The following is a 14,628-nucleotide window of genomic DNA, read 5'->3' on the forward strand; positions in this document are numbered from 1 at the left end:
TTTCAGGAATTTGAACATGACCTGCAAGTTAAACAGGACTTGCTGAAGGGACAGATTTATCTCGCAGCGACTGCCATGTCTTTGGAACAGGCTACCAGTTCCTGTGAAACAGAGCACCTCTATGACATTGTTCAAGAGGAACCTGGACTAGTGAATGGGACACCATAAATTCTTACTGGGAATAGTGTCCACAACCCTCCTGGACATGGGGAGTCATCTTGGGTATTGACTAGTACTTCTACTGTACTACATTGGGTTCACACAGCCTATCTTGACCTCGCCAAGGCTTTCGACACCATCCCCCATTATGGAATTATAGCTAAACTCACAAAACTAGGTATAAATCACAAGATGGGTTGCCAACTGGCTCACTGAAAGAACCCACATTGTAAAAGTTGCAGACTCCAAATCTGACCTCAAAGCAGTGACAAGTGGAGTACCACAGAGTTCCATCCTGGGACCACTCCTGTTTGGTATCTACTTCTTTGCAGTACAGACTAACACAGAAGGCCTCTGGCTAACGAAGTTCGCAGATGACTGCAAACTAGGAGCCATAGTCAAGTCCCCAAATGATGTGGACATCCTACAGAAGGGCCTCACTGAGACACATGCCTGGTGTCAGAGCCATGGCCTCAAGCTCAATGCCAAAAAGTGCAATGTCATCCCCTTTGGTAAAAATTCTGTACCAATGAACTACCACATAGGCAGCAATCTACTTAACACCGAATGCGCGATAAGAGACCTTGGGACCCAGGTGGACAGTAGTCTCTCCTTTGATAGTCACATCACCACAGAAGTCAGGAAGTCCTTCTACGTGGCACACCTCATCATAAAAGGGTTCTCATCCAGGAAGAAAAGAGGTCATTGTTCCCCTCTACTCGACACTCATTAGACCCATTATAGAGTACAATGCCCCTTTGGGAATATACCTCACAGGACATCTGCAGCAGTTAAGGCCACAGAAGTACCTCACAAAGAGGATTACTGACCTCAAACAAATGACCTACACTGACTGCCTCAAAAAGCTCCAGCTTTACTCCATAGCATATCGCCTACTCAGAGGTGATCTCTTCCTAACATATAAAGCTATGTCAAACCCAGAGGTGTTGGACATGCTACACCTAAAGTAATCCCAATCCCTCCGAGCTACACTCTCTAGGGACCTAAACCTTGTCACCACAATAAGCAGGACATGCTGGAGGGATAGATTCCTGTCCCAGAGACTTCCTATACTCTGGAACAAGCTACCCATCTATTTCAAGCAAAGTTCTTCATTAGCACTCTTCAAGAAAAATCTTGATGAGTGGATGGAAAATAGGAAATACACCCCGGGGATCACTTCTGTGTCTCTGCTCGACAGTGGCATACGGCAATAACTTTCTTGGGTAGCTTAAGCCATGGAACCTTGTTGGCTAGGCTTACATAGACCCTTGGGCCGAAAGCCTAGTACCTACCTACGAAATGGCTAGGCTTAAAATTACCTCCTGGCTCGATAGCCTAGTAATCTCCATGATCCTATATGCCCTTACAGAACTCTGACATTCTTTATCATTATTACATAACATCTCGTCATTTTTCCAATGTACTGTATTGAGCAAACAGTACAATTCCTTATAATTGTACCATAGTACTATACATGCAACATGAAATTACGTATGTCATTCTCTCTCTCTCTCTCTCTACAACACACACACATAAACACACACACAAACAAACATACACACACACACACACACAAACACACACACACACAAACACACACACACACACACACACACACACACACACACACACACACACACACACACACACACACACACACACGCACACACACACACACACACACACACACACACACACACGCACACAGACACACACGCACACAGACACACACGCACAGACACACACGCACACAGACACACACGCACACGCACGCACACACACAAACACACACATAAAATCTCAAGTGTATTGTACTTTAGATGCAATACAGTTTTTCTCCCCAAGATTTCAGTGTAAGTGGAGTTTTTTTAGCTGAACTAAACCTTCTTCTTCTTTCGGCTTTTCCCAGTTAGGGGTCGCCACAGCGGATCACCTGTCCGCTCATGATTGGCAGTAGAATTTTACGGTGTCAAGTTGCCAGCCCGGCACCCAACCTTCCATGGAAGGTACATACACACACACACACACACACACACACACACACACACACACACACACACACACACGCACAAACACACAAACACGCACGCACGCACACGCGCACACATGCACGCGTGCACACACGCACGCGCGCACACACACACACACACACACACACACACACACACACACACACACACACACACACACACACACACACACGCCTAGGGCCAAATTAGAGTGTCCAATCCACCTACAGCATGTCTTTAGGGATGTGGGAGGAAACCGGAGCACCCGAAGGAAACCCACGCGACCACAGGGATGCTGCTGCTGCTACTACTACAAAATAAATCACTTTTATCAGATCTTCAGTGTGCACATACTTTTATTCTGAAAGGTACAAGAAGACGGGCCACATAAAGGAGAAACTGAGATATTCAGAACTTGTTCAGCACAGTTCTGGGCAATTAAAAGATAAAGACATTCCTTCCAGTTATTTCCAGTATCCTACAGTTCTTTCCATTCTACTACAGTTTCACCTGAAGGTCTTGTATTACTTATGTTGTAACTCTAAAAAGTACATAAAAGTTCTCCATTCCCCCATGTGATGATAACTATTTTTATACTCTCTGCCTTCAGTTATGTAGTCTGTAGCACAGCCTTCACAAAGCAAGAAAAGCAAAAATGCAGTAATATGAACTTATACAGTGTGTGTGTGTGTGTGTGTGTGTGTGTGTGTGTGTGTGTGTGTGTGTGTGTGTGTGTGTGTGTGTGACCTTCAGCTTGAACTGAAACAGTAGGGAAACAGCACATATTATTATTACTTTTGTGCCACATTACTGCTTTAAAGAAAACAATTATTCAGAGAAAACGAGTATCCACTGAAGCTTTAAGTGCATAACATGTCCGCTTCCACAAAATCTTTCAGTGTACTATGCAGCCATTTCCTCCACATTTAAAGTCCTGGTTATTTCCCCACCAACACAAATTCCTGAGCTCAGAAACAGATTAACACGATGCCCTTTCATTCCGGGTACAGAAGCATAAACATAGATTGCCATGAGTGCTGTTGCATAAAATGCCAACTTGCATGAAAATCTTGTGTTTTACCAAAACTAACTCAGATTTGTGATCTTGTGCTATTTTTTCCTCAGAAAAAAAAATGGAAAATGAATGTCCCTGAACATAAACATTTCTTCTGCTGCTTTCTGTAGAAAGTCTTTATTATAGCTTCATCCAACCCCTGCAGCACAGACTACACCATTCACAAACACACGGCCTGCTGCCTCACATCTGAACAACAAAGGTTAACTGTTACAGAAAGAAGATTTCCTAACTGGCTCAGATCTTACCTCCAGCTTCATGATGAATCACACTGTTCAGGAAATCAAGAAACTTCTGACCGTAAGCCTTATCGCATAAGTCATAACAATCACAAAAAATAAAAATAAAAAAATAAAAAAAATCTAAGTAATTCTGCGCCCAACAGCCAAAGTTGTCTCAACTTTTTCAAGCAAAAACTTCCTGTGTGTCTAAAAACTGGGTCCCTACACAGAGCTTCCAATCTGATTAATATTCATTAGCTAATTTGGTGAAGAAATAACATAAAGGAAGAGTTTGTATAAATATTTAATGAGACAGGCAGTCATATCCAGCTTTAACCTCCCACTGCCAGGATAACATTACTGTATGAAGCTGTTTCTGTGAGCAGAGCAGGTTCTCTGCTTTGCTTTGCTCACAGAAACAGATTCAAACAGTAAAATTGTCCTGGCAGTGGGAGGTTAAAGCTGGATGTGCCAGCCCATCTTATTAAATATTTATACAAACTCCTCCGTTATATTATTTCTTCAAAGAATTAGTTCATGAATGCTAATCAGTTTGGAAGGTCTCCATAGGGACACAGTTCTCAGACACACAGGAAGTACTTTTCTTGAAAAAGTTAAGACAACGTTGGTCCTCCTCAAGCACAGAATGTACTTACATTTTTTTCTGTTTTTTTGTGATTATCACTTGTGATAAGCCTTACAATCAGCAGTTTCTTGATTTCCTGAACGATGTGATTCATCATGAAGTTGGAGGTGAGATCTGAGCTGATGAGAACCTGCTTTCTGTAACAACTTGCTTTTGTTGTTCAGATCTGTGGCAGCAGGCCTAGTGTTTGTGAATAGTGTAGTTTGTGCTTTTGGGTTGGGATGAAGCTGTAATAAGGGCTTATGGTCTACAGAAGCAGAAGAAATACGTTTATGTTCAAAAAAACTAGTTTTCCATTTTTCTGTCTGAGAAAAATAGCACAAAATCACAAATCTGAACTTTGTTTTGGTAAAACACAATAATTTCATGCAAGCTGGCATTTTATGTAACAACACTCATTAATGGCAACCTGTGATTATTCTTCTGGACCTAAAATGTAAAAGGCAGCGTGTTAATGTGGTTCTGAGCTTAGCAGTTTGTGTGGCTGGGGAAAGAAGTAGGATTTTAAATGTGGAGGAAACGGTTGCATAGTACACTGAGAGATTTGGTGGACCTGGACATGTAGTGTACTTAAAGCTTAAATGGATACTCAGTTTCTCTGAACGATTATTTTCTTTAAAGCAGCTATGTGGCACAATAATAATAATGAAGTGTGCTGTTTCCCATTTAGTAGAAGCTGTTTTTTCTTCAGTAATATGTTGCTTATGAATATATGCATTTTTGGTGCAATAACATATATCTAATTAAATAAATTATGGCACTGACTGCATTCTAAAATACTGGCATTGTTTCAGTTCAAGCCCAAGTTCTAGCACCTACACACTGCACACCAAGGTTTTGGTTAATGGCACCATCACACAGGCAGAGATTATAAAAATGGTGATTATCACATGGGGAAATGGAAAAATGTTATGCCATTTTTAGATTTACAACATAAATAATACAAAACCATCAGGTGAAACTGTAGGAGAATGGAAAGAACTGTAGGATATTGGAAATAACCGGAAGGAATGTCTTTATCTTTTAATTACCCAGAACTGTGCTGAACAAGCTCCAGATATCTCTCTTTCTCTTTTATGTGCCTAATGTTCACGTACCTTTCAGAATAAAAATCTCTACACACTGTAGGTCTGTTAAAAGTAGTTTATTATGTAGTAGTAGTATACAGTGGAGGTAAATGGCAATGATGTCTGAATCAAGTCTTACTGTCCCAAGTAACAGTGCTGATAAACTGAAATAGACTGAATGTTGCTGTCTGTAGCTCCTGTATTCATTATACTGTCCATAGCTGATGTATTGTTCCTGTTCTGCTGAATGGCAGAATTAATACTGCTTTCTGTATTTGGTGCATTTCTGGATATTTGACTTTATTTCTGTACATAGGTTCATAGATTGGTACTAAGTTAACTGCCCTTGTGAGCCATTTTAAGCCTAGCCAATTATCTCTTGTGAGACTCAAACCCTGCATCTTGTGTTTGTAAGGCAAACACCTTAACCATTAGACCACCCTCTCAACATGCTCTAAACTTACTTTACTGACTTCCTGCTTATCAGTACCGACCGTCTGTATTTAATCTCCTGAATATCAGTAGCAAACTGAAATTAACTGCAATGACTGTATTCTCCAAACTAACATGACTTTTGTCTAGCAAAATCTCTCATAATAATACCAAACCCCTATAAAATTCCTATGTGTTCTACAGGGCCTTTGTAACCTTGGTTCCCAAGCCTCATACCATATAAACAAGATCTGTTTGTAGTGCACATTCTGTTCTCTATCAGTATTTTAGACTGAAAGCTATTTCTCTCAGCTCATTTGTTTTGTTTCATTCACTTTAACATTCCTTCCTACTGAAACATCACTTAAACATGCATGTACATGGGCGGTGCAGTGGTGCAGCGGTTAATGCTGTCGCTTCACAAGAGGTTCTCTGGTTCGATTCTCGGCTGGGGTGCCTTCTCTGTGGAGTTTGCATGTTCTCACTGCGTTCGCGTGGGTTCCCTCCGGGTACTCCGGTTTCCTCCCACATTCTAAAGACATGCTTCTGGAGCATTTCTCCCCGGGCCTCCGCTGAAAACAGGATCTGTGGAACCTAGTCGGACTTTCCCAGTTAACAAATGTTAAATAAATAAATAAATAAAATGTAATATAAAATGAAGATACAGGCCTGCTTTAACATGGCTGCATTTCTAGGCCTATGCAAAGAAAATATTGTATTTATGTCTAACAAACTACTATACATTTAAATGAGACCCAATCTTACAAATAGTACTGTTTTTTTTAATTTGCTTATTTTTGCAAATCATGTTTCTCCATTTTTAGCTTTCCTGCTCTGTTTGTGAAGACTATGGTATAGACTACATAACTGAGGGCAGAAAGTATAAAAATTGTTGGCATCACATAAGGAAATGGAGAACTTTTATGTCATTCCAAAGATTCAGTACAAGTCCATTAGATGAAGCTGTACTTAATTTCAAGTTGTTGATAGGTAACCTTAAATGACTTCAGATGTGATGCTTCAGAGTCTCCGAGATCACCTAAATTACCTAGTTATATGGAAATGCAGCAGATGGATATTTATAGATAGATAGGTGTAGATACAGATATTGTTAGACTGTATGATACTGTCTTTCTGTAAAATTAACAAAGACAGTTTAAGAAAAATAAATAATAAAGGGTGATGAGAAGCAGAAGTTTTACTTTGTTTATTATTTATTTTACATTTGTTTGCCAGGAAAGTCCAACTGGGCATAGATCGTTTTTCAATGGAGGACCGGGAAGAAAAGCTCCAGCGAAAGAAATACTAACAGTGTAAGAGTTACAATACACAAGGAATTACAGTAGCTTACAATCAGTGTAAAAGTTAAAATACACAAGAAGTTCCAGTAGCAATACAATACATAAAAAGTACCAGTAGCATTTCAGTCAAAAGTAGAACAATGGTGAGCAATACAGGTCTTTAACATGTGTCACAGAGGTATAAATAATTAAATAATGAGGACAACCAAGTTACAAGTGTGTAGATATGAGAAAAGTGGTACTCAGGGAACAAGAAATGGTTAATATACTGAGGTTAGAGTTATCCGAGAGAGTTGCAAGAAAAGAGCCAGGTATCATTGTAAATTGTATTGTGGAGCAGTTTGAGGTGATAGTGGTTGGAGGATTATTCCATATTTTAGGAATGATATTAGAGAAGAGAGATTCCCCAGCTAAGTTTTTAGCTTTTGGTTGTTTCTAAAATGAGTTTATTATTGGAACGGAGGGTTCTGGAATTGGTGTATGGTTGTGTAAGGTTTTGGAGAGCAGGGATTTTATCAGGTTGATGCAAAGTTTTGTGGGCAAAGATTAGTTGTTATATAATAGTTGAGGAAGTTCTAACCATTTTAGTTGTTTAAGAGCAGTACATTGATGTGACTTGTATGTAGCCCCAATTGTTTGCAAATTTAGCAATTTTATTATAACAGGATTCTAGCTTGGCAAGATCTGTTTTACAGTGTTTAGTTAGTAGTTAGTACTTGTCAGGAGAAACCTGCTTCTCATTTGCCTATTTGTTTCACAAGGACTTTGACAGTTATGATGGAGCCTGCACAGTTATTTGCATATTATTAAGCTGTAGTACTTGTATCAGAGAGACCGTATAAAGTGTATGTTTGTAATTTCATTCTTTGATTACCTGCTGGTAGAACAAATAATCCTGAATGAGGCATAAGCACCCTCACAGGATGGACACTCTAAATTTACTTTCTCTATATTTTTCAGTGGTGTAAATGCTGTGTGAAACACTGTTTCACCTCTAGAATGTTTTTGGGGTGTGGTAAGAAACTGGCTGGTGGACACAGGGAGTATGTGCAGACTTGTCACAGAAGCCATGCCAACAGAGAACTACATTTTTGACCCAAGCTTCATGAGAAAGCAGTACTGACTATTGCAGAACTGTGTCATCCACAAATTTAGTATTTTAAGCAGTTTTATGCCTATTTTCTGAAGCGTTTACAAATAAAAGTACAAATTATAAGTACAATCTTGCCAAAGTGTCTAAAATAGCAGCTTTCCGAATCAAAGCATTGTGTCTGTTGGTGTGGCCGTGGCCTATAAGCAGCTTTCAGAATCAAAGCACTGTGTTTGTTGCTGTGGCCGTGTCCTAGCTTGTACCTTTTCCTGCTACTTTAATGATGAACACAGAAGGCCAGCACCTTCTTGTGCTCCTGAGTGGTGCACTCGGAGATGTTTGGAGTGAAACACAGGCCAGGGAAACTGGTGATGTGAAACGCTGAGCACACAGAGATCTGGTGATTTGAAACGCTGAGCACACAGAGATCTGTAGCATTGTGTGACTTGTTATTCTGGCATCTTCCATGGCTGGGTGTGTTTGGGGAAAGCAGTGCTGAGCAGGAAACATGGATGAATGTAGAACACTGCAGTTCTAGCTGGTCTGAAGGCAATGAAACTGGAGAAACTCCATAACTGGATGGTTTTCAAACTTTGCTGCTTGGGAATTCGATGGAAGTATTGGCATATTCAGTGTTAGACCTTTAATATCTCTCTTTGTTTGTTTATTTATTTATATACCATTTTTATCTGGGTAATGGTATACTCCTATATAAAACCTTTTTAGGTATGAGCCAAGCCATTTGGCAATGTTAAGAAGCAACAGAGAGAGTGAAATACAAGATTGCTGAGTCTTTCAGCTTATCCCGGTTAGGGGTCGCCACAGCGGAACTCCGGTCCGCTAATGTTTGGTAGTGAATTTTTACATGCCGAGTTACCAGCCCTGACGCACAACCTTCAACGAAGGCACGCCCATTCACGCATGCCTCCACACAGAAGATGCTCTAGCTGAGAATCAAACGCGACAACGTCTTGCTGTGAGGCGACAATGCTACCGCGGCACCAGTACCACAGGTCAGAGAGTGAAATACAAGATAATAAGAAAAATAGTTTACATTTTCATTCAAAGGTGCATTGCATTGTCACTTTAATGGAGGTTGTGAAAGAATGTGTGTGTGTGTCTGTATACATATGTGTGTGTGTGTGTATACATATATATATATGTGTGTGTGTGTGTGTGTGTGTGTGTGTGTGTGTATATATACATATATATATATATATATATATATATATATATATATATATAAAAAACCACAAACCCAAAACGAAGGCTGATGAGCGTGCAGCAATGTGCTTAAGTTACTTAAACAGATCTTCCCAGTTCGTATATACAGCCAAGGTTGGCGTCCGTAGATGCAGATATAATGTAGCAACTTACTGGGTGTCAACAGTCAAGCATATATAGCAACTATCATGCTACAAGAATCCTGGCGTTCAAGGCAATACGGCAAACACTTCCAAAAAATTCCTTTCGATAAATCCACAATAAGTCGATAACACCATTCGGTTCAAATCAGAACAACGTTTAATAGTAAGCGCTTTCACGGCTAAGAGAAGGGGTCGCCATGGGCACTAGCTGTGCCAACAGCTATGCCAATCTAGTCATGGCGACCTTTGAAGAAGCTCACGTCATACATGATCCACACATCTTATTTTATAGGAGGTTTGTGGATGATCTTATTTTTCTATGGAAAGGGAACATTGAACAACTACAGGCTTTCCATCAAAGGTTGAATTCCAGCAGTTCCTTTCTAAAGTTCACCATGAGCTATGATGCTGCAAGCATTGACTTCCTAGATGTCACTTTATTCAAGACAGAAGGCATGATCAATACTAAGGTACATCGGAAAATTTGCTACAAACCCTCGTTCCTTCATAGGGACAGTATGCATCCCCCTCATATTTTCAAGAACATTATTAAGGGCCAGGCCATGAGGGTCTCGAGGTTATCAACTAAGGAAGATGATTATTATACAGGGTTGAATGAGCTATGTGAAGGGCTTATGGCACGTGCATATACGCATGAAGAAATTCAGAAGGTATACAGAGAGATGAATGATCTCAGGGAACATAGAGCCAAGCCCTATCTGTTTGGTGGACGAAGCCAAGTAGATAAACCTATTGAGCTTCATGGGGATAGACCATTGGGATTTGTTGTACCTTATGGACAAGGCACGCACAAACTTCAATCTATAATTCTAAAGCATTGGAACATCCTCACTGCAGAGGATAACATCACGAGGATAGTAGGATCTAGTCCGAACTTTGTTTTTAGTAATATGCTAAATCTTAAGAGACTGCTATGTGGCACGAGAAGTATTACAACTCGTGAGAGAACAGGTTTTGAGAAAACTAGTAAATGTGGGAAATGTCTACAATGTAAATTTATAGACGAATCCCACTACTACAGGCACCCGGTTTCGGGCCACCTTTGGACTATTAATTGCAATAGTGACTGTAATACTAGAAATATTGTGTACGTAGCCCATTGTGTTGTATGTTTTTCATTTTATGTGGGCAAGACTAATAGAACTCTTCGAGAAAGGATACGTGATCACATTTACTGTCTGTCCAGAAAACAAGAATACAGTGCCCTAGCCAAACACACCCTTAGAGAGGGTCCAATGCATACCTTCCTATTTCAAGTCTTCCAAGTAGTGGAACCCAGTCCTAGGCTAGGTGATATAACAAATCTTACAGAGCAAGCCGAGCTAAGATGGATGTGTAGGCTGGCTGCGCACAGAGAAAGAGGCTTAAATGAGGTACTGTCAATAAAACCTCACTTGAAAGGAAGACCACTGAGATAATATATAGGTCTACAAGCACTACCCATGATCTATTGTTGTCTCTTTTGTTGTGCTAGGATATAATGAATTATTGGCATGTTTTTCTGAGACGGTCATCTCATTGAACAAATGGGCTATATGCTAGATATGTGTATTATGTGTATTATATATATTCTTTCAACACACGTGTAATACTTATCTGTTGAGCTTATGTGATCTTGATACATATATGACTTATTTAGTTTTATTTAGTTTTGCTCAACCAACATCCATGTGGGCCACGATAATGAGCACATTTGGTTAGTTCTATTTATGTATGTATGGATGACCTTTTATCACATTATCCTGTTATATGTATTTGATTCATCCATATATGAATTCTAAAATCATATATCTAATTTTTACATAGTAATTAATAACACGGCTATTGTTAATTGTTAGTTTTTAATTCTTAACAATGTTAGTCTGATGAATGTGGTTTTTAAAGAAGTTTTGTATATTTGGTCCAAGAATTATTGTAGCTTTAGGCACATTTTGAAGATTTTTTAGATATAATATTATGTTAGTTTAATGTATGCTCTCCTATAGAAGCTTTGTATGTCTGGTTTAAGTATCGTTGTAGTTTCAGGCATATTTATATTTTAATTTAGGATGTAGCATCATTATGTTTACATTTTTTATGGTTTTATATATCTACCAGCCTACGCTGATGCATTTGTTTTTAATCTAAAGGTTTTGCAGTAGCAAGGTTAAGGAACCCTACACTGGCACTTTAAAAATCCCTTTGGATGCTGGTGGGAGGAGACCTAAGCATTTGTGAGGTTTTGTTTAAATTTGGCGCCTTAATGGCGCTTCCTTGTTTGTCTGAAGAAGCGGCTTCTCTTAGCCGTGAAAGCGCTTACTATTAAACGTTGTTCTGATTTGAACCGAATGGTGTTATCGACTTATTGTGGATTTATCGAAAGCAATTTTTTGGAAGTGTTTGCCGTATCGTTTTGAACGCCAGGACTCTTGTAGCATGATAGTGGCTATACATGCTTGACTGTTGACACACAGTAAGTTGCTGCATTATATCTGCATTTACGGACGCCAACCTTGGCTGTATATACGAACTGGGAAGATCTGTTTAAGTAACTTAAGCACATTGCTGCACGCTCATCAGCCTTCGTTTTGGGTTTGTGGTTTTTTATATTTGTTATCTGGGTTTTGGAGGCTTCTTTCATATATATATATATATATATATATATATATATATATATATATATATATATATATATATATATATGTGTGTGTGTGTGTGAGATTTTAAGTATTTTTTCTCTGTTTATTTGCTAAGTTTTTCTGCATAGCTGCCTAGCTTGAGCATTTTCTGGCTTGTTAAACTTGATTTCTGTATTAGTAGCTGTATTTAGAGCACAACCAAAAGCTGTTTGCTGAATTTCCTGTTTGCACTTAATTTTAAATCGTTTTTTTCTTAAAACTTGCATATTTTCTGTCCTTGACCTAGCACTCTTGTGTGGGGTCATTTACTGCACTGTTATAACTTGATATTACTTGTGAACCTCTGCTATCTCTGTAAAAAACAAAAAAAAATCTTGCTTTTTTCCCCACTTTTCTGAGAGTTAAAAAAGTTCAGTTACAGGCTTGCTGTTCCTGAACTGTTTGAAAGTTTCTGTGAGGCCATTTTTGCTTGGGCTGAAGGAGGGTCTCTCTGTTGATCAGTGGCAGTGACTAACATTGAGCAGCTTCCCTGCCCCCCGTAGAGGTAGTTACTGACTTGAAACTGTAGTTTTATTGGCCACTAGGGGTCATTTCCATAACTACTTTATCTTCCTCTCTTAAAACCTAGTTGCCTCGTGGTTTGGGCATCTTTTCAGGCTTGTTGGCTGTTGGTGAAGCACCCTCCAAGAGGAAAAAACGCTGAGAGAAGAAGGGAGCCACTTTTGAGATTTTAAGTATTTTTTCTCTGTTTATTTGCTAAGTTTTTCTGCATAGCTGCCTAGCTTGAGCATTTTCTGGCTTGTTAAACTTGATTTCTGTATTAGTAGCTGTATTTAGAGCGCAACCAAAAGCTGTTTGCTGAATTTCCTGTTTGCACTTAATTTTAAATCGTTTTTTTTCTTAAAACTTGCATATTTTCTGTCCTTGACCTAGCACTCTTGTGTGGGGTCATTTACTGCACTGTTATAACTTGATATTACTTGTGAACCTCTGCTATCTCTGTAAAAACAAAACAAAAAATAAAATCTTGATTGTTTCCCACTTTTGTGAGAGTTAAAAAGTTCAGTTACAGGCTTGCTGTTCCTGAACTGTTTGAAAGTTTCTGTGAGGCCATTTTGCTTGGGCTGAAGGAGGGTCTCTCTGTTGATCAGTGGCAGTGACTAACATTGAGCAGCTTCCCTGCCCCGTAGAGGTGGTTACTGACTTGAAACTGTAGTTTTATTGTCCCTTTGGGTCTATTCCTGCTTCTTTCCAGCCCCTGCTATCAAGCACGCTTTAACGTGCTTTTAGCGATTTAGCGGAGTTGCCACTAAAGCAGCATCGGGCAGCGCCCGGTTAAACAAGGTTAAACTCTTTCTGGCTCCAGAAAGTCTGTTCTTCAATTTTTCCCTTAGAACTGCTCTGTTAGGAACCTAAACAGTTTACACCTACACTAAAAAGTGCAGCACTTGTTCCAAATAGCTTTTTCTTCTCAAAAGCTCAGCACTTGTCTTATAAGCATATCCCTTGTCTTATAAGCATTCTCTTTGCAGGTCAAGCACTCCTATATTATACAAATCTCTCACTAGCAAAACCCCCAGGAGTGCCCACTTCCCTGCTAAGCCCACTACTTTTCTGTCTCATACCAACTCATAATTCTTTCTAGCATGTCGAAGGGTCAGATGCTGGCGCGTGTCCTGCCCAGTTGGTGAATCTGGGAATTCTGAGACAATGTTACAATTGCCTCATGTACACGGACAACCCTCTCCTCCTCCCACGTAACACTAACACTTGTGAGAGATGCAGCTATTTAGCCAGACTGGAGGCTGAGCTCTCTCAACTCAGGACTGGCAAGACCAGGCAGGAGGAGAAGGCAACTACACACACCACAATACCAGTCTCACATAACTCAACCACACCACTGAATCAAACACATAAACACACTAAGACATACTCGAAGGCTCTGAGTAAAAATTTACCTAAACAGCAGAGGCCTCCAAAGCAGACACCCAAGCAACTGCAAACTCAATACACCACACAAACAACACATAAACAACAAAATCAGTGTGCAAAGCAGTCACTGCCCTTAAGGCCAAATACAACACCAAACATACTTGTCATAGGTGACTCCATAGTCAGACACACTGACGTCCCGCTCACTAGACTGAGTAAGGAGAAGGTCACAGTAAGCTGCCTGTCGGGCACTAGAATCTGCCACATAACGCAAGCACTCAGGTCTCTCAACAGCAGGTACAAGTACGACTCAGTCATTGTCCACGCTGGTGTCAGCGACCTGAGACGCACCTCCTTGGACTACATGAAAAGAGACATTGAGGAGCTCTCTGATTATGTAGCCCAGGCAGGTATGACCCTGACCTTGAGCAGTATCCTGCCTTCACCTAGAATGATGCCACAATACAGTGATAAGATGATCAGCTTTAATAATTGGCTTAAATTCTGGTGTCATTCAAAGGGATCCAATGTCTGTCTGCCTGGGATGACATGCTGGACAAGCCACGCTGCTTGCAAGGGACGGCTTGCACCTGTCACCCTAGGCTTCCGGATATTGGCAAAGACTTTGCCACCCCATAGTGCCTTTTTAGGCAAGGCTCAAATTCTAAACCTACCACCCTAGAACAC

General features: G+C 40.0%; 1 protein-coding gene across 1 annotated transcript in view; it reads right to left on the reverse strand.

Annotated features, from left to right (window-relative positions):
- LOC122793319 (zinc finger protein 2-like) overlaps positions 1-3,636 on the reverse strand; it is a 180,032-nt gene extending 176,396 nt beyond the window's left edge. The window contains exon 1 of the mRNA XM_044061208.1: positions 3,495-3,636. Coding sequence (XP_043917143.1) covers positions 3,495-3,506 — 12 coding nt within the window. The 5' untranslated portion in view covers positions 3,507-3,636. The remainder of the gene's footprint in view (positions 1-3,494) is intronic.
- Positions 3,637-14,628: the final 10,992 nt, after the last annotated feature.

This window comes from Protopterus annectens, chromosome 2.part0, assembly GCF_019279795.1.
Source record: "Protopterus annectens isolate FY-2018-M chromosome 2.part0, PAN1.0, whole genome shotgun sequence".
In the NCBI taxonomy this organism is placed as follows: domain Eukaryota; kingdom Metazoa; phylum Chordata; order Ceratodontiformes; family Protopteridae; genus Protopterus; species Protopterus annectens.